General features: G+C 53.5%; 1 protein-coding gene across 1 annotated transcript in view; it reads left to right on the top strand.

Moving 5' to 3' along the window:
- Positions 1 to 19,270, top strand: part of CCDC88C (coiled-coil and HOOK domain protein 88C) — a 114,440-nt gene that overhangs the window by 82,300 nt on the left and 12,870 nt on the right. The window contains exons 16-25 of the mRNA XM_090271309.1: positions 1,166 to 1,293; positions 2,494 to 2,635; positions 3,467 to 3,655; positions 4,816 to 4,977; positions 6,171 to 6,448; positions 9,297 to 9,440; positions 11,510 to 11,696; positions 12,962 to 13,107; positions 15,536 to 15,625; positions 16,923 to 17,161. Of these exons, the coding sequence (XP_090127435.1) occupies positions 1,166 to 1,293; positions 2,494 to 2,635; positions 3,467 to 3,655; positions 4,816 to 4,977; positions 6,171 to 6,448; positions 9,297 to 9,440; positions 11,510 to 11,696; positions 12,962 to 13,107; positions 15,536 to 15,625; positions 16,923 to 17,161 (1,705 nt within the window). The remainder of the gene's footprint in view (positions 1 to 1,165; positions 1,294 to 2,493; positions 2,636 to 3,466; positions 3,656 to 4,815; positions 4,978 to 6,170; positions 6,449 to 9,296; positions 9,441 to 11,509; positions 11,697 to 12,961; positions 13,108 to 15,535; positions 15,626 to 16,922; positions 17,162 to 19,270) is intronic.

The following is a 19,270-nucleotide window of genomic DNA, read 5'->3' as shown; positions in this document are numbered from 1 at the left end:
CATCCCGTAGTGGGGTCCTCTTCTGGCTCCTTTGCCTGTGGCCGGTAGATGAGAAAGAGAGTAAGTGAGAAAGACCACACTTCACGGGGCAGAACTTGGTCACAAGGGAGGCTGGGAAGTGTGTCCCAGCTGTGCACCAAGGAGGGAAAGGAAATGGATTTGGTGAGCACAGGTCTCCGTGTTCACAAGAGTACAGTCAGCACAGGCAGATGCGTGTGCCATGGCCCTGTTGCCGCTGCCTCAGTAAGCGTGGGTTAGGTTATGCTGCGGTAACAGACAAGCCCAGAGTCACAGTGATGAGCACTCAAGGCTTGCTTCTCACTCGTAAGAGTCCAGGGAACTCTCCTGGAAGCCTGTCGTCTGTTCTCGTACTCACCTGCTGTGACCTTATGGCCCCACCATATCAGCACCAGGGTTGGGCTGCAGCCAGGACAGAGCAAAGGCAGCTGGAAGGTCACACACCAGCTCTTCTGAGCTGCAGCTGGGAAGTGGCCCCTGTCGTTCCCATCCACAGCCCACTGGCTTCACCTAACCGCAGGGCGGCTGGGGAATTTGCAGGTAGAATGCTTGGCATGCACTATTCTCTGTCACGCTGCTAGTCCGCACCTTCAGATCGGGTAGGGGCAGGCATGCCTGCAAAGAGCTGTGGCACCAGGCAGAAATTGCAGCTACCTGCTGGGCCCCAAAGAGGTGCGGAAGTCAAGGTGGACCAGACCAAGTCCACCCCCTCAGTGAGAGCAACACCCGCTTCTGAAAAGTTAATCAAAACCAGGATTTGCAATTCAGTCTTTTCCTTCTTTTCGTCTATTCCAAATTCTCTGCAATGAGCATTTAATGACATGACTCCCCAGAAAAGGCTATCATGAGAATTTGAACTTACTACTCAAAGGTCAATATAATGGTATTAAAAAAAACTGTGTTTGGGGCAAATTATCCATGTGCCTCTGTGGCCTGGTCGCCTGCAGCATGAGGGGCTGGAAGGGCGTGTCCATCCCGTCTCTTCGGGAGACGTCTCTGAGGTTCACCCGTCCCCATGGAACCGCCCGCCTGAGTCAGCCACGATGTGGGAAGACAGTTGCTCAGCCTTGAGAAGGGCCTGTGTCCGGCCTCCCCTGCCGTTTCTGCGGGGCTCCCGTCCCACGCTGTCCTCTCCTTGTCCCTGCAGGACCTGGTGCTGGAGAAGCTGAAGAGCCAGCAGCTGACCAGTGAGCTGGACAAACTGAGCCTGGAGCTGGAGAAGGTCGGGCTCCCCAAGGAGCTGCTGCTGCAGGAGGACACCAGCAGCAGTGACAGGTGAGGCCCCTCCCGGGTGGTGTGCAGGCCCGAGGCGCACACCCACATCCCCTGTGCAGCCTGTCCCACGCTCTCCAAGCTCTCGGCTCCAGAGCTCTGCTTAGTCCTCACAGCCGAGGCGGGGACTGTGGTCCTTCAGATCCAGGACGGAGATCCTTTTGTCCAGTCAAAAAGCTGCTTTTAATATTTCCAATAGACTTTATCTTTTAGGGCAGTTTTAGGTTCACAGCAAAATCGGGAGGGTAGGTACAGAGATTTCCCATATGCCCCTGTCCCCTGCCATAGGTACAGCCTCCCCCACCGTGGAGGTATATTCGTTACACTTGATGGCCCTGTGTTGGCCCATCAATCCGGAGTCCATAGTTCACACTGGGGATCTCGCTTGCTGTTGTCCATCCTGTGGGTCTGGATAAATGGGTAATGACGTGTCTGGCATCATAGAACCATACAGAATGGTTTCACTGCCCTAGCAGTCCTGTGTTCCACCTAGTTATCCCTCTCTCCCCCACCCCGGCCTTTAAAAAAAAAACAAAAAACTTATTTCAGCCTTTGCCTACAATGCTTTCTTAAATGATCTCATTTTTCAAGGAAATTAAATGTCTTGGACTTTTGCTGGACTTGTAACTGATAAGATCCACATGTTAGGTAATGTGACATCTTTTTGGTGTGGTCTCCTATCACCGTGACCTTGGGCTTAACCTCTCTGAGACTGCTCTTGGCATACACATGCTGTCCACATGCTTCCACACCCATGTTCTTCACATGTATGCTCTCCACACGCATGCACATAGGTACTCTTCCATTGCTCCTTTGAATCCTTGGCACCTTTCCTGGTCGCATGATTAGATCAGGAATCCAGAGCAAAGTGGTGCCAGACCTGGGATGGGCTTTATAGCATCACCTGGTCTGTGTTCCCTGGGCTCACTTCTATAAAAAGGATGTGGGGATAATTTCTCCCTAAAATGATGGCTGTAAAACTGCCCCAGGGGTGCTTGAAGGTGTCACAGGGATATTGACATGGGGTGTCCCGGGTGGGCTCTGGATGGGTGGTTTTGACTCCTGCAGGTGTTCTGAGCCGAAGGCTGCCACCGGCCAAAGGAACCAGCTGCTGGAGGGAGGGATGTGTGGCAGCTGGGAGGGCGGGAGATCGTGGGTGCAAAAGGCAGACAGATGACACTATCATGTCTTTGTGTTTTTCAGAAAGTACACGATCCTGGAGGGCAGGAATGAATCGGCGTTAAAAATGACCCTGGCCACAAGGGAGGAAAAGATTGGGTCCTTAGAAGCGCAGGTGGAAGAGAAAACCAGCCTGAACCACCAGCTGCAGAAAGAGCTCCAAGTGGTAAGAGCTGCCATCAGGGGTGAGCTCGGGGCCCCAGCCGGGAGGTCCCTGCCTCACCCTTTCCAGCCCCTCACCTGGGTAGCAGAGGGGCAGCCGGGGTGCGTGTTTTCTGGAGCAGATGTGAATGAGCTGCAGGGTTCCCGAGGGAGCTACTTCAGAATCACACGCGTCAGGGCTGGACAGGACCAGAGAGGGGCTCAGAGGCCCAGGGCTTCACGGGAGAGGAGGCAGGGTCTGGGGACACTGATGAGAACCCATTGAAACTGAGGGCACGAGCACCCTCTGATGGGACAGACACAGGTGCACAGAGGCTTGTAAGGCTGGGCATGTCTACTCTTGGCGCACACATGCTGTCCACATGCTTGCACACCCATGTTCTCCACACATATGCTCACCACACACATGCACATAGGTACTCTTCCATTGCTCCTTTATGAATCCTTGGCACATTTCCTGGTTGCGTGATTGGATAAGGAATCCAGAGCAAAGCGGTGCCAGGCCTGGGATGGGCTTTATAGCGTCACCTGGTCTGTGTCCCTGGGCTCACCTCCCTTTCATGGAGTGGACAGCTGAGGCTGAGGGAAGTAAAGAGACTGCCATCGTCACGTGGCCACAGGCAGGATGGAGGCCCAGGCCACTGCCCTTTCTGTCCTTGTTGGAAAGAAGGAAAAACACATGGGACAGAGGTGACATGCACCTCCAGCAAAAGCAGGGCGTCTGCCTTGTCATCGCTGGTGCCGGGGCGAGGGGAGGGGTTTGGTTGGGGCTGTTCTCTGGCTACTAAGGCGTCTCTGAGCCGGGCCTCTTCCCACCTCTCTTCCTTGGGCGCAGCTGCAGAAGGAGTGTGAGACCCTCAGGCAGAACCAGCAGGAGGGGAAGCACTGGCCGAACTCTTGGAAGCACCCTGCGGGGACGTTGGCCACTGGTCACCAGGGCAAGGAGAGCTGGGGGCCGACCCACAAGGAAGCCACAATGGAGCTGCTCCGCGTGAAGGACCGGGCCATCGAGCTGGAACGGGACGTGAGTTGGCTGCCCCAGCCCCGGTTGCTCAGAGAGAGACCATTCTGTTCCTTGTTCCAGGGAGATGACACCGTCACTGTAGCATCTGTTGTGACCTATCTGGATGTAGCTGGACACCTCTTAAGTTGTCCTGGCAAGACCTACGAGCTTCTTTTCACTGGAGTCGCCCCCACATTTCTAACATGAAGAGGCGTATGCACATTTCCTCATGGGGACTTGGCATCTGCTTGCCCATCAGACTTGGCCTGTAGCTTATACACCAGGACTGTGTTTTCATACTGTTACGTGTGTCATTGCTCTGCCCTGGGGGTCGACACACCACGGCCGGGTGCCTGCTATTGCCGCTCGGGTGTTATTGGGACACAGATGTGCCCTTTGTTTACCTGTCATGTGCGGGGCGACCTTCCCAGCAGTGGCTGGGCCCAGTGGTTGGCGTAGAGACCTCATGGCTGGTGCACCCAGAATATGTACCCTCTGGCCCTTCACAGGAGAAAGTGTGTCCATGTATGCCTGACCCCCTGATTTTATTTCACTCCCCCAATAAGGGTGTGAGGCAGCTAGTGATGGTTTTCATCGTTTGACAGATGAGAAGGCTGAGACAGAGTCTGAGACTTGGCCCAAGTCCCATGCTAGGAAGGTAATTCCCGTTACCTGGTAACCCACGTGCCCTGCCTCCTGGCCCGGCTGGTGGCATATTTAATGAGGTCTTTATCAGCCTTATGGAACATGAACCCCTTATTCTACCTGCTGTCAGTCCTGAGTAGGGTGAGGCTGGGGCCGCAGGCTTGGACTCCCATCCTGGGCGAGCAGCTCACCGAAACACACTCTCGGGTGTTCGACAGAGAACACAGAGAAGGATGAAAGAGAGAAAGGATGCAGCAGCTCCACCTCCTGCTCACCTTGGCCTCACACTCCTGCTCTCGGTTCTATGCAGAATCCCCTTGATGTATATTTTCTGCCTTGAAAGCACATACCCCCCAAAATAGGTGGTTTGGGTTTTTTTTTCAACTCTGTTGATTGTTTTTTCCAAGGGGGAGAATGTTACTTCTCTCACCTGGTGGACCCTGGCTTTGGCTCCCAGAGCACCAACTCTTGAGGGTCCCTTACAGCTCCAGTCCCCTTTCCCGGCCGGTGTCTGATGGCCTCATGCTTTCCCCTAGAACGCGGCTCTGCAGGCCGAGAAGCAGCTGCTCAAGGACCAGCTGCAGCACCTGGAGACCCAGAACGTGGCCTTCAGCAGTCAGATCCTGACACTCCAGAAACAGAGCGCCTTCCTGCAGGAGCACAACACCACGCTGCAGACGCAGACCGCCAAGCTGCAGGTGCGGGCGGGGCAGGCGCCTCTGGGCCGGAGACCGGTCCTGAGCTCCCTGGCTTCTCTCATAAGCAAGACAGAGCATGGCGGAATTTGGGGTTCTGTTCCGTTTCATTTTTAATAGGCTCCTTGTAGACCGTGGTGCCTGGCCTCAGGGCCTTTGAAGATGGTGGTGGCTGATACGCCGTGTTCCGCGAGTGAGCATTGGACTGTCAGGGCTCCAAGCTTCCTTTTTCCGCTTTTACTTGCTGTCTTGTCTGTTTCCCAGAGTCTGATCCTTGATACATCATTAGGAATGACTTGGAAAAGAGATTCTGGGATCAGCTAAGTTTGCTTCAACAGTGTAGACCAGGCTTCTTGACCGTAGAACCTGGCCAAGCCTTTTTTTAAGCTATGGTGGCCTCTTAATCTCCATGATGAAAGCAGGGTGTGGAGTGGCTCCGGGGCAGCTGAGAGCACCTAGCGAAACTAGTGTGGGCCCCGTAGTTACAGATGACAGCTTGTGGGAGAAGGGGCCGTCCTCTACTCTCTGGCAGCTTCTGAGGACAGTGTCTGCAAAGATGTAACTGATGGGTCGGGACAATAGACAGGAAACCATTTGGCAAAGAGGTTGGGATGTTTTCTATTAAAATAAAATAGAACATTAGTTTGTGGTTTGTGTTTTTGTTGTTAGGCTGTCTGGTTTTGCTATCAGGATCATCCTGGCCTCAGAATGAGTTAGGACGGGTTCCTTCCTCTTCCCAACTTTCGGACAGTTTTGGACTTTGTTAAAGGGGTGTTCTGTAAATATCGGGTTCCATTGTTTGGTAGTGTCGTTCAGGTATTCTGTATCCTTACTGATTTTCTGTCTACTTTTTTTAAAGTAGGTTTTTAAAAGGAGGCAAAGAGGGCACCCAAGGAGCTTATCCAGAGAAAGGACGTAATTTGCCCCAAAAGGTCACATGTGTGGAGAAGGCGCAGGACTAAATTCAGCACCGCGTGCTAGTTCATTTGTGTCGTCGGCCCCTTCCCAGAGAAGTTCCTTAAGTTCTGGTAGAACCGTCCTCAGCCCGCCTGGGTTTTGTCTGCCCTGAGGGTCCCTGTCATTCAACAGCTGCACTTGACCTGCTCTTGGCCTGTCACTGTGTGTGGGGACGCGGAGTCTGTGGCTCCCCAGGGCCTGCACCTGGTGAGGCATCACCCCCTTCTCCCTCCCTGCAGGTGGAGAATTCCACTCTGACCTCCCAGAGCGCCTCGCTCACGGCGCAGTACTCGCTGCTGCAGAACCAGCAGGCGGCCAAGGAGGGCGAGCTGGAGAGCGCGCAGCAGCAGCAGGAGCGGCTGGCGGCCGCCTACGAGGCGCTGCTGCAGGACCATGAGCACCTGGGCGCGCTGCACGAGCGCCAGTCCGCCGAGTACGAGGCCCTCATCCGCCAGCACAGCTGCCTGAAGACGCTGCACCGGAGCCTGGAGCTGGAGCACAAGGCGCTCGGGGACAAGTATGTGCGGCCAGCGGCTCCCTGGGCTCCTGTCCCCGCTCCGCTCTGGCTCCTCGCGGTTCCTCTAGACCCGCTGCTGCAGTGTCTGGGGCGCTGGGACTTCCCCAAAGACGTAAATCAGACATCGCCCTCAGTGATGTGGGGTTTGTGCAGCTGGAGACGGGGTGGCGGGAGGGTCCCCGAGGGGAGAAGGGCGGGCATAGCTAATCCCGGCTCAGGGTAACCTGGTGTCAGCATTGGGGTCCCTGCTCCCCTGAGGCTCCCCACCCCCTCTTCCTTTTCTCTCCAAACCAAGAGCAAGGAGGAGAAATTCACCGATTTCCAGTGACGTGCCTTCTCTAGCTGCCCGGGCTGAGCTGCTGCTTTTTTTATTTTTAACTTTCAATTTCGGAAACTTTTGAATATCTAGAAATGCACAGAATAGTATAGTGAGAGCCCCGTGTACCTGTCACTTGGCATCAGTCCTCTGCCATTTCATCTTTCCCTCCCACCCTCCTTCCTTAGTCTCCATTTTTTAGGTAAAATTGGTGTACATTGAAATGCATAACTCCTAACTTTGCGCTCTTGACAATCAGGGCTTTGTGTGCACTTAGTCAGCCATCATTGCCTGAGCTCCTGCCTGACTGGCAGATCCCTGCTCGTTCGGGGCCCCTGGGCAGGTATGACGTACATGGGACTCTGATGCAGGCGAGAGGGGGAGAGGCTCCCCAACACTCGGAGCCACGTAGGAGGGAGCAACTGCCCCCCTTCTGTGCCTTGACATGTCCCTGCTAATAGTATCCCCCTTGACTCTTCCTCACCAAGACAATAAGCAAACACTTCAGTGGGAGTAGCTAAGGAGCGGGGAGTTTCCATCACAGGGATCCAGGAGGTCGGGGAGCCCACAAAGCCTGGTGAGGGTGTCTGATGACGCTGTGGAGCGGGGCGCTCATTTATCACTTACCCAGGGCCTCCCATTGCCCCTCTCCAGGGCCTTTCACCGCCCCCCCCCCCCCGCCCCCCAGATCTCCATCCTTCAGGGATGCTGAGACGTCTATGCCTATTAGACTCTGTTCCTTCCAGCCAAAATAAGCATCTTCTGCCTCCTGGCATTTCCAGCCCTCTCTCCTCCCACATGCATCCTGTATGTATTCAGACAGTGCCTAGCGAGCACCTTCTGTGGGCGTAGTGCTATGTCTAGACGTGGTAGGGCTGCGCCCAGCTGACCAATGATGTGGAGCAAAAAGTGTTCACACTCAGAGAATAGCATGGTGCCACCCCTCACCAGGCATGATGTCCTTACCTTGATGTCCTAGTCTGTGTTAAAACAGTGTCCTTATACTCTTAATGTTTGGTCAGACGCGGAAGGTCTGTGCAGGGGGAATTTGGCTCTGAAGGAAGAGTTCATCGCTGCTTTGCCTGCAGCTCCATGCGTGGCAGAATACGCAGACCTACAGCGTTACTCCGTAGTTTTTGCTGGTTGGGCAGATACGGAGAGGCCCCTGGGTCTGTCTGCAGCAGGGCTACCAGTTTAGAGGTGTCGGTGCCTGGGCCACAGGGATGATGGCTCTATATTCCTTTCATCTGGCACTTCAGCCGGACACACACTCATTTGTTCCCATCACACACCGAGTGTGGAGCCTCATGCTGGGGATTCACCCGGGAGTGAGACTGCCCAGTTCCTGCCCTACAGTGGGGAGGGGGGTCGCTGATGGTTGGAATGGGCTTGACCAGTGTGATTCTCCTAGATGTTACACCAGGGAAGCAGGAGTGGGGGACCCTAAGGGTCCGTGGCCCTCACTTGTCAAATCTGGATGAGTCTTTCCAGAACCATTAGCCCTGAGAGCCAGGCAGAGCCCCCACCCCCAGCCTTCCACTTCACCAGGTTGGGGCAGCCTCTGCCCGTGGCTAAAGGCCACACAAAGGTTGTCTTTCAACGGCCACCTGGGCAGGTTTCTGGGTTTGAGTCCTCACAATCTTGACTCCAGTCCAATGGAACGAGCACACCCGATGTGGGGGCGGGGTGGTTCTGCAGACAAAGGTTGAAAATGCTGGAACACCGGGTGGTCTCTTGTCAGACTGTATGTGAGCATGGAAAATTCAGGAAGGCGGTCCAGAAAGGGGTGGGGAGATTGAAAGGTGACGAGTCAGTCCCCACCTTGGACTTGGGGGAGCTCCCAAGTCATCTCTAAACAGAGAAGCTTCCAGCAGGCCGGGGGAACAGCCTGGGGCTGGTCAGGGGGCCATTCCTGTGTTCTGCTGCCCTCCAGTGACTGCTGTGTGGGACTCCATACAGACTGAGACAAGAAGGAAATAGAAGCCCCAAGCTAAGAGGCAGGATGTTGGGGAGGGTAAGGGCTGGGTTGGGGGTGCCTTAATGAACAGGGTGTGTGTGTACATGTGTGCACGCAGCTGACCCCTGGCAGCTGCTTGGGCGCTGCCAGGCAAGCCTCTGGCCCCCCCACAGCTTGACTCAGAACGGGGAGACTCGTGTTCCCGAGCTGGGGAGGGCTTACCCAGTCCCCGTGACGGGCATTAGCTGTTACGTATAGTCATGGTGTTGCCAGCGGGCTAGCGGAAGAAGACTGCTTTAACGGGGACTAGAAAGGGCCATGGAGATATGACAGGTGGGAGGAAGAGGACTCTGCTCCAGGGTTGGAGGAGAGCCCCCTGGTCTCCCCCAGAGTTGGCCTGGCCTGGACGTTGGCCTGGACACCTGTCCCCGCTGCCATTCTCCCGTTCTGTGCCATCCAACCCTGTTTCCTGCCCATCCCCATCCGTCTTCCTTGGCTCTGCAGAGAAGCTGCCCGCGGGAGGCTTGCAGTCTTCTGGGGTGTTTGTTCCCAGCAGGTTTGTTTCCTTCCACCAGGCATGAGGACATGCTGAAGCACAAGGCAGAACTAGAGGAGCTGGAGAAGGTCTTGAACACCGAGCGGGAGGCTCTGCAGCAGGAGCAGAGGACGAACGCCATCGCCGCGAGCGAGAACCAGAGGCTGCAGGGAGAGCTGGACAGGTACCCGCCACCACCTCCATGCAGCGGCAAGTGCCGGGATTTCATTCAGACCAATTTACTCAGCACTTGCTGAGCTTCAGGTCAAGCGCGTCCCCTGATGATGGTGTATGTTCACAAACCCTGTCATGGTAACAGCTGGTGCTAATGTAAAAGGAAACTCCAGCTGCTGCCTGGGATGGTGCGGCCAGCCTCATCTCCCACACCTGGGATGGTAATGATGGTATCGGGCACAGGCACCTTCATCTGACACTGGTGATCCCCTGGAGGAGACACAGTTGGTCCTCTTCATTCACACGTTCCCTATTGTGAACTCAACTACTCCCTGAGATGTATTTGTCACCCCCGGTCAGTACTCGTGGCCTTTCGTGAATGTACCCCAAGTGCAAGCTACTGGAGGTGTCTGACGTGCATGTTTGCAGCTGAGGTTGAACAGGCCTGTGACTCCTGCCGTGAGTCAGCTCTCGTACTGCAGACGAGCGTCCTTTCTGTGGTGCATTTAGTGCCCTGGTTTTCTGTTTTATTTTTGTGCTTTTTGGTGGCGATTTCGCTGTTCGAAACGGCTCCCAAAGGGAGTGCTGAAGTGTTGTCTTGTGTTCCCAAGTGCACAGCTGTGCTGGGCCTCATGGTTTGTACCGTGGTAGATAAGGTTCACCCAGGCACACGTTACGGGGCTGTTGGCTGTGGGTATATTATGTAAGGCATCTTTATGTCTTGATCAGGTGACAAAAATGTGGCCAGAGACTCAAGAACCTTTGGAAACCGTTTCAGTATACACTAATTCATGTTCGAGGTGACTTGATAGAACATTATACTGCAAATAACGAGAATTAACTGGGCTATTATTATCCTTGTTTTGTTTAACAGAGAAGAAAACAGGCTCACAGAGATTAGATAACTTATTCAAGGTCAATGCTCCTAGTTAGTAGCAAAGTCAAGATTTGAATGCAGGTCTGATCTCAACCGAAAGGCATGACCTTAGGAAGCCACTTCCTTGCCACAGCCCCGTGTTAACGTGTACTGGGGGGCTACAGAGTCGGGGCCTGCAGCGGCCAGGCCGGGGAAGCACGTTGGGGCAGGACAGACCAACGCAGACCGGCATGGAGACCACAGTGCTGGGAGGCAGCCTGGGCAGCCACGGTTGTCCTTCGTTGATGCTGGGCATCTCAGTGGTGATGTAAAACTTCAAAATTTTTAAATGTTGATAGACTACTTAATTACAAAAAACGTTGTGTGGGCCGAACGAGGCACATCTGTGTTCAGAGTCCATGAGCCCCTGGTAATTTGAGCTTCCTGATATAAATCTTACCTCAGGAAACCCCAGTTGGGTAATTATGATGATGATGATGATGATGATGATCATCATCATCATAATGATAATGTCAGTGGATTAACATAATACTCCCATACCTCATGTTTTATTTATCTCAGAAGTTGAAATTAGAAAATGGCTTGGAATTGGGGAGAAGAGTTGGGCTTAAATAAGAGTTTTAGAGCAAAAATGTTCTGATTCAGTGATTCTTAAAAGTGTGTGTTTTAATCCTCACCAAGAATATGTTCATTGATTTGAGAGAGAGAGAAACTTTGATGTGAGAGAGAAACATCAGTTGGTTACCTCCCATACGTGCCTCCACCAGGAATCAAACCAGCAGCCTAGGCATGTGCCCTGACTGGGAATTGAACCTGTAACCTTTTTGGTGCACGGGACAATGTTCCAACCAGCTGAGCCACCCAGCCGGGGCTAAAAGTGTTTTAATAGAAGAATCCTTTTTTCCCAAGTGGGCAGATATGCAAAAGCCTTAAATGTAAAAGATTATTAACAGCAGTGCTCTGTGGAAGTAGGGTACGAGCCTGCCTGTTCTGCCTCCCACAGCCCAGAGTGGGGGCACCAGGGGTACCGTCATGGAACCCCGATGTTCACAGTTTGAAAACTGCTGATGTTGTCCAACCCCTCGGTAACACATGAGAAAAACTGAGGCCCAGAGAGACTGTGGTTTTGTTGAGGGTTGCACAGCTGGGACAGAGGCTGGGAGTGCTCCTCAGCCCTCCGCCCTGTGGCTCTCCACCACCAGGGTCAGCTTCCTGCACCAGCAGCTGAAGGGGGAGTATGAGGAGCTGCACACCCACACCAAGGAGCTGAAAACGGCGCTGAACAACTCGCAGCTGGAGCTGAACCGCTGGCAGGCCCGGTTCGACGAGCTGAAGGAGCAGCACCAGAGCATGGACATCTCGCTGACCAAGCTGGACAACCACTGTGAGGTGAGGCCCAGGGTTGCAGGCCACGGGGCGGTGGGTGTCTTCCCTGGGCGCTCGGCCTCGGGCTCGGCCAGGTCGGGTGGGTCCTCATTGGCATCTGTGCTCTAAGATTGCATGGGAAGGTCACACAGAGGCTGAGAGGACGCCAGAGGCATTGGCAGGGGCTGAACGCCGTGACTGGAAGGGATGTGTTAGAAAATGCCTTTCACCCGGCCTTTGCTTTCTGCAGGGGCGGGCAGTGCATGGGAACAGTGGAGCCCCGTTGTAGTTCTGCCCTCTCGGCCCCATGCTTACCCGTGTCACCTCATTTAACGCTCACAGTGATCAGGGGTCCCATCCTCGTCCCTCCTAAGTAGTGGGTGGGAACCCAGTCTGTCTCAAGCCAGAGCTTGCGACTTTCCTGCTCCACCAAGCACCATGGTATTCTGGAGCAGGAGCTGGCCAGCCTGGGCCTGAAATTCGGATCCAGCCCCCGGCCTGATTGTGCACATCTGCACCAAATGGCTTTTACAGTTCGTAGTGGTTGGGAAAAAGCAAAAGACTATTTGGTGGCAAATGAAGAGAATATGACATTCAGATGTCGGTGTCCACATGTAAAGTTGTCGCTGTTTTTGTAACATAGCACACCCACGCGTGCACTTTTGCCTCTGGCTACTTCCCTGCTGTGATAACAGAGCTGAATAGTTGTGACAAAGACCACTGTCCTGACTGTAAAGCCTAAAGTACTTATTTTCCGGCTCTTACAGAAAAAGCATCCTGACCCTCTTCTAGGGCAGAGCTGTCTGATAGAAATATAATGCAAGCCACCACGTGTAATACAAAATTTTCTACTAGCCATGTATAAAAAAGTAAAATGAAACAGGTGGGATTAATTTTAATGATATATTTTATTTAGCTCTTATAGCTAAACTAACACAGTGTAACCCCAAAAAGCTTATTAATGAGATATTTTACATTATTTTAAAAAGTTATGCAGTCTTCAGACTCTGTTGTATATCTTGCACTGATGCCATGTCTCAGCCCGGACTGGCTGCGTTTGCAGTGCTCAGCGGCCACACGTGGCCAGTGGCTGCCGGGTCAGGCTGTCCAGGTGCAGAGAGCTCAGCCATCCCCATGCCATTGGCCGTATTGGTCCTCCCGCCTGGTGTAGATGATACTGAAAGGACCGTCTTTGTGCACGTGGCCTTTTTCTTCGGTGGGAAGTGGGTTCCCGGCAGTGGGATCCCTGGGGCTCCTGGTGTTGGAGACATTGTTGGTCTGTGTTTCAGCTGCTCTCCCGTCTCAAGGGGAACTTGGAGGAGGAAAATCATCACCTCCTGAGCCAGATCCAGCTGTTGAGCCAGCAGAACCAGATGCTTCTGGAGCAGAACATGGAGAGCAAGGAGCAGTACCATGAGGAGCAAAAGCAGTACATGTAAGGGGTGTGGGCTGACGCCGGTCGACAGAGGGGTCCTGCCTCCCAGCTCCACACCCAGACCGCGGCATTCTGGGCAGAGGACCCCCTGGGTGCATTGGTGTCCCCCGGGCAAGGGGATAGACTGTCTTAGCCGTGCAGCCTTCCCGTGTTTTCTGTGAGATGGTTCTAGATTTCTGCAAGTAGGGATGGTTGGCTTTTGTTTGCTTTTCAAGACACTGCCCACTGCCAGGAGCTTGTTAATCTGCTTGAGTAATTAGGTTCACTTAAAAAAATATAACAGTGGTACAGGGAGGTACCTAGGGAAAGAATTCAGACCAGAGGTTGAGCCCTTTCTGCCCGTGTGTGCTGGACAGTGTGGACTGAACACGCTGGACAGTGGGCTCTGTGTGTGCCGTGGCTGCCCTCCGTCCGCAGGTACGTACACGGTCCGGCTTTGGCGTAGGCCCTGCAAGGCGCCCAGAACCAGTTACCTGGGCACCAGAAACCAGTAGGGGTGATGGGGTGTGTGCAGAGCTGTGTGCACCCCAGACAGATGTTGAGGAGCTCCATGGAGGCGTAGAAGGAAGTGTGGTGATAGGAGTTGGGGTTCTGCTGCTGACACAAGTGGGAAGAAGGCTAACCGGTGGGGGGCGGGGCATAAAGGTGGAGGACGATGTGGTCGGGGTGCAGAGAAGGTGCAGGGAGCACTGGGAGGGAGTCACTGGGAAGTGAGTGTTTAAGGGATGCTGGCCCATAGGGCCTGGGAAGCTGTCAGAAATGAGTCAGAAGGAAGAACCTTGGTACTAGAAACCTGATGGTCTGGAAGTCAAGTAACCTAAGACTCCTCTTGGGGGTGCAGGCTGGTCTTCACCCCTCCGTGCTGTGCTGATGGGAATGTCCATCCTTCTGATAGGGACTGGCTGGCCAATGTGGGGCAGAGAGACATGGTCACGGTGTCCACCAGGGCACTGGCCTAGCTCCCCAGGGTAACGATGCTGCTTTACTGTTCTCCCTTATTTCAGCCGCTCATCTGTGGGTGCCTTGCCACCTACCAAGGGTGGGTTTGCGTGGAAAACCACGCTGTAGTTTTGGAGTAGAGATGACTGTTGCCTGAAGTTGGCTCTCTACAATCCAGCCGATAAAAATTACCAGCTGAGGTTGGGCAGGTGCAAACTAGAAGAGTAGGAGCCTGGTGCCCGGAGTTGGGGGGGGATCTGATGATGGTTTTGCATTAGAGAAGGCCTGCGGGAGGCCAGGGAGTTGGCCAGCCTCCCGCGCGCGTGCTCCGAGCCAAGGGCCTTTCCTGGCCCGGGGAGGGTTGCGGTGCCTCCCTCCCTCTGCAAGTCTGCGCAGCTGGGGGCAGCGGGTCAAACCCAGACATGAAAGCGCTCCAGCATAAGGCCAGCAGCACAGCTGTGGGAACAGGGTAACAGACGAGGATAATGGATGTGGCACCTCGGGCGCTGGCAGCAGAGCAGGGTTGGTGGTCAGGGGCCCGATGGCTCACAAGCTGTCACTTCTCACGGTGACCTCTTGGGAAAGTTCTGAGTTTAGATGCAACCTCCGCAGCTTCATGGCAAAGGAGCCTGAGCAGCAGCCTCTGGTCCAGAGGCTTCATTTTCAAGCAGAGAAACCAGGGGTCTGAGCTGCCCGGGCCACACCGGCGGCAGGAGGCAGGAACAGGACAGGAGCCGGCCGCCCAGCGGGCAGCGCTGGGTAGTGTGCACCCCACCTGCGCCGCTGTGGACCAAACCTCACCAAAGCGTGCCGTCTGTCTCAGGAATGCCTGGCAGCCCAGGGTTCGAGAGGTGTCTCTTTGCTCCTTTCTGTGTTTTTGAACATGTGAACTGATTTCCCACATTGAGAAATGAAGAGATTTTGCTTCCCAACCTGGGTTTCTGGATTCTTTGAGGGAAAACAATCAGAAGACCCGCCCCGCCGAGGGCAGGGCTCAGCTGGCTGGGCGGGCCTGTGGTCATTCCCGCGTGGTGCCCTGCGCTGCAGCCCCTGCCCCTCCCTCCAGACTTTCTAGGCCCCCTTTGCTCCTTGTCTCCTCTGTCTGGTCCCGAAAAGGTTTTGAGTTAGCTTAGTCCTGTGTCTGACCCCAAGTGCCCCACGGCCTGGACTGACCTGGCCGGAAAGTCCTCGGGGTTTCTGAGCGTGAGTTTACAGCTGGGTAGGGGTATGCTCTCCTGTGCTGATGTACAGCCTGATTCCAGGGCCTTCAGTGGGCCTCCTCATCGGACTGGGGGTCGTGGACCCAAGTCAGATGCTTCCATCCTCTTACTCCCCACTCAGCGATCGGGATGGTCACGGGCACTGTGGTGACTGAATCCCAGAGAAATACCAGTCCCCTCTGGGCCAGGTCCCAGGCTGGGCTGGTGAGGAAACTTAGGTGTTTTATTTTAAAAAGCCAGGTTGGTTTTTCTTTCTCTTTTCTTCACAGAGACAAATTGAATGCCTTACGGAGACATAAGGAAAAGCTGGAAGAAAAAATCATGGATCAGTACAAGTTCTATGATCCTGCTCCAAAGAAGTGAGTTGGTTTCAGTTTCAGTGACTTAAACACAGAAAACTTACTTTGTCATGAATAGGGGCAAACTCCGGCCAGCTAGAACAGTGACCAGCTCGTTGTGCCCATATCTTGGCAGGTCACTGTGTGGAGGTCTGCCCTGCACAGGAAAGACTGAGCATTTCTCTCAGTCCTGCTCTCTGTACGCAGGGTTATCCTCTGCGGCCTGGCAGATCCAGCCGGCCATGAGCCCTTCTAAGGGGGCAGAGTCTGGTTTTAGAGCCAGTAAAGCAGGAGTATCAGGTTTTGTCTCAAGATTTAACAGCACATAGAAAATCATGGTTCTGCTCTGGGAAGGAAGCTGGGGTCAGGCACCTGGATCAGCACCCATGGTCTTCAAACATGGGAATCCTTGGCCTTACCGAAGGGCCTTGGGACTCATCGGACCCCAGGGCAGACACCTCTCTTCTCCAGAGAACAGCAGCCCCGCTGTGGACCGGCTCAGTCCCTGAGACTGCTGGCCTCTGCCCAGCAGGGCTTCCCCTGGCCCCGGCCTGCGCCCCAGGAGCTCGCCCATCACCTCATCCTGTCCCAGCCTAGCCTTGGAGTCAGAGTCACCACAAACCTTGCCATGCCTCTCTGTCAAAATCAGAAAGTTTCAGAACCTCTGCCTGAACCTCCTGTTGACGGAGAAATTGAGGCACAGATGAGGAAGTGGGGTCATTTGTGTAGGCCCAGGGGTGGTGGTTCTTGTTATGTCACAATGCCACCATTTCTGGTTAGCGGTAATGTATTGCTTACCCTGGACGCTCCCTGCCCACCCCTCCCTGCCCTCCTCCCCCTCACCCAGATTCCTCGGTACCAGGAGGATCAGAGTGTGCCAGTGTGTGTCACTTATTATCAAGTCGAGCAGAAAACGAGGAGGTCTCTGACTTCCTGAAAATTGCATTTTCATTTAAAACTTGCCACCAAACGAGATTAGATGAGTCTAGCACCACATCCCGTATTTTGCTCAGATAATCAACAGCTGAGAGCTGTACTTGCAGCTCTAGTTCCCGAGGGGCTGGTGTGGGTTCCTGCCACGCTGAATGCCTCTGCCATCCCTGGGTCGGCGGGAATTAATTGCAAACTACGTGCTGCCTCCTGAGCCCCAGACACAAGGATTGTGGTGACGGCAAAGAGCGCCATCATTCTGCACCCTGCATGAATGGCCGGACCCCTGGGCCAGTGATGGAAATCCCAGCTTGCGTTAGGGCCCCCAGTGACCTGCTGGAGGGGCAATGAGGGTCGGCTTATGTCCTAAAAATCTACTTCTAACTAGGAAAAACCACTGGATTGGAGCCAAAGCCTTAGTCAAATTCATCAAACCAAAGAAAGAAGGTTCCAGAGAACGACCGAAGTCAACCGCAGAGGACCCTCCCTGGCCACTGGAATCCTCGGACGCGGCCTCACCCGCCACTTCTCAGCCTCTCAGACCGCAGTCCGAGACCCCTGAGACCACCCCATCGGGTTCAAACTGTGTAGAAGAGCGAGACGCCCGCAATGGGCTGGCGGGAAAAGGTAGGAGCAGCTGGCTTGGCCGCAGGCAGGAAGCAAAGGGGCGGAGCTCGGGTCTCCCTCTTGGACAGGGTGGAACCAGCGAGATAGCGCGTGGGTGTGCACATGTGTGGGTAGGAGCCAGATAGGGGTGTGCTCTGTACACACACATCTGCCTCCGTAGGTATGTTAACAACCAAGTAGAAAATATAAACCCACATCAGTGTTGTGGCAGCTTCGTCCCATAACAATTTGGTTACTTTGGTGTGAGAAGCATCACTCAGCACGTAGACTATGGTAGGGACTCTGAATATCCAAAGCTGTTGTCCATGCAGACACCACAGAGACGGGCTCAAAAGCGTGTGTTTGGGGGTTGCCTTGTGTCTGTCAAAAGCCTACAGTAAGCATTTCCGTAGGGAGATCTCTGGTGCCTAGAACACGTAATGGACGTATGCAGGGTCCTCAGCAAGTCCTGTGTGGCTTGGATCTCTTTATCACCTCGAAAAGCAGGTCCAGTTTTCTTCAGCAGCCTGATCTGGCTCTGAGTTCCACCTCCACGGGGTGTGGTTTCCCTTGTCATTTGGAGCTGTCGTTTAGAGTTGGTCAGACGTTCTGAAATGGATTTCTAGTTGCTCGTGCTGTTTCACCACATCTAAGAGGCTGTTCGTTACAAGCTGTAGCATTATGGAGCACACATAGAAAGTAAACTGGTTGTAGCAGTCACAATTTTTGTCAGAATTGCTGCCCAGCCCACTGTGACTGGGAGACACCCTTGAAGCTGCATCCTGATTTCAGAGATGCAGGGAAATTTACATCTTACAGTCAGTTAAACAGTGTTGCCTTAAATACGGTTAAATTTTCAAATTTACTTTTAAATGTCCTTTTATAGATTATTTTTCTATAAACCTGCCCCCAGAGAAATTTAAACTTCATGAAGGACATTAGGATCTTCTGATGATCAGGCACCTGCCTGAGACTCGTGCCTGCTCAGGGGCTGGTGTCACAGCACTGAGGGCCGGCGACAAGCTGTCTTCTGTGTGTGACATGGGCCCAAGCCTTTACGGGCAACATTCACCACTTCTAAGTCCTGGTGTGTCACTTGAAATGCAAAAATGAAGTGTGCACACACACACATTGTTTAGGGATTAATGCTTGCATTCCCAGGCTCGCACAGGAAATGAATTAGGTAAACGATAGTGAAGCTTATTAACATTGGTTTTTATCTGGTTTTGCCTCTGGTTTTCACGCCAGCTATTAACATTTTTTAACATTTACTACCTCAACTTGTGTTATTGTCTAAATTGGCTTAATGAACTATAATCAGCCTAATTGAGTTAGGAAAACTTTCAGAGAAAAAATATGCTTGTCTGGTCCAAACTTGTGCTGAGCCATGAATGAGCAAGTCAGTGGTAAATATTAGTAACAGAAGCCATGGAATGGGTGCTCAGCACCCTATTAGCTAATTTGCATGCTTTGTCTGTCTCATTCAGCCCTAACTGCCCTGCGAGGTAGGCATGATCACCACCCCCTTTTCAGAGCCGAGAAAGGAAGGCTTGGCAAGGTTAAGCGCTTGCACGGAGAATAAGTGTTAGGACTGGGATCCGAACACGGGTCTGACAGACCACGGAGCCTGAGCTCTTAACCACTGTGAGCACTGCCTGCAGTCAAAGCTGCGTTGGTCCCTGCAGGGACTGAACACACCTGGGCACCCGCCTTGAATATTTGGTCCCTTATCCCGTGGTGTGAGCTCTGGCCACCAGGTGGCGCTGCGAAGAAAGAAATAACAGGAGGTTCCAGTATCGCCTTGAATCCTCAGTCAGAAATCGGACCAATCGGTTATGTTCATGAGTGACAAGTTCAGAAAGTTAGACCAGTTGGCTGCTCTGATCAGACTCTATAATTCAAAGGTCATAGAGGGTAGGTTTGGAGCAGAAGGTGCACAGGGATCTACGAGGGAGTAATTCTTGATGTGAAGGGTGTTGCGGTACCAAAAAAAGGTATTTTCTTTACTTTCAAACTCATCCTGCCAAAAGAGGTTACTGCAGATGTACAGGCATTATTAGCGGACAGTTCAGGTAGACTGTGTCGTTACAATTGGACAGAAACATGTCACTAAGTGTTTGAACAGGCGCA

Source organism: Furipterus horrens, unplaced genomic scaffold (genome assembly GCF_987537825.1).
Source record: "Furipterus horrens unplaced genomic scaffold, mFurHor1.1.pri manual_scaffold_3, whole genome shotgun sequence".
NCBI lineage: Eukaryota > Metazoa > Chordata > Mammalia > Chiroptera > Furipteridae > Furipterus > Furipterus horrens.
This window is presented reverse-complemented; position numbering and strand designations above follow the sequence as displayed.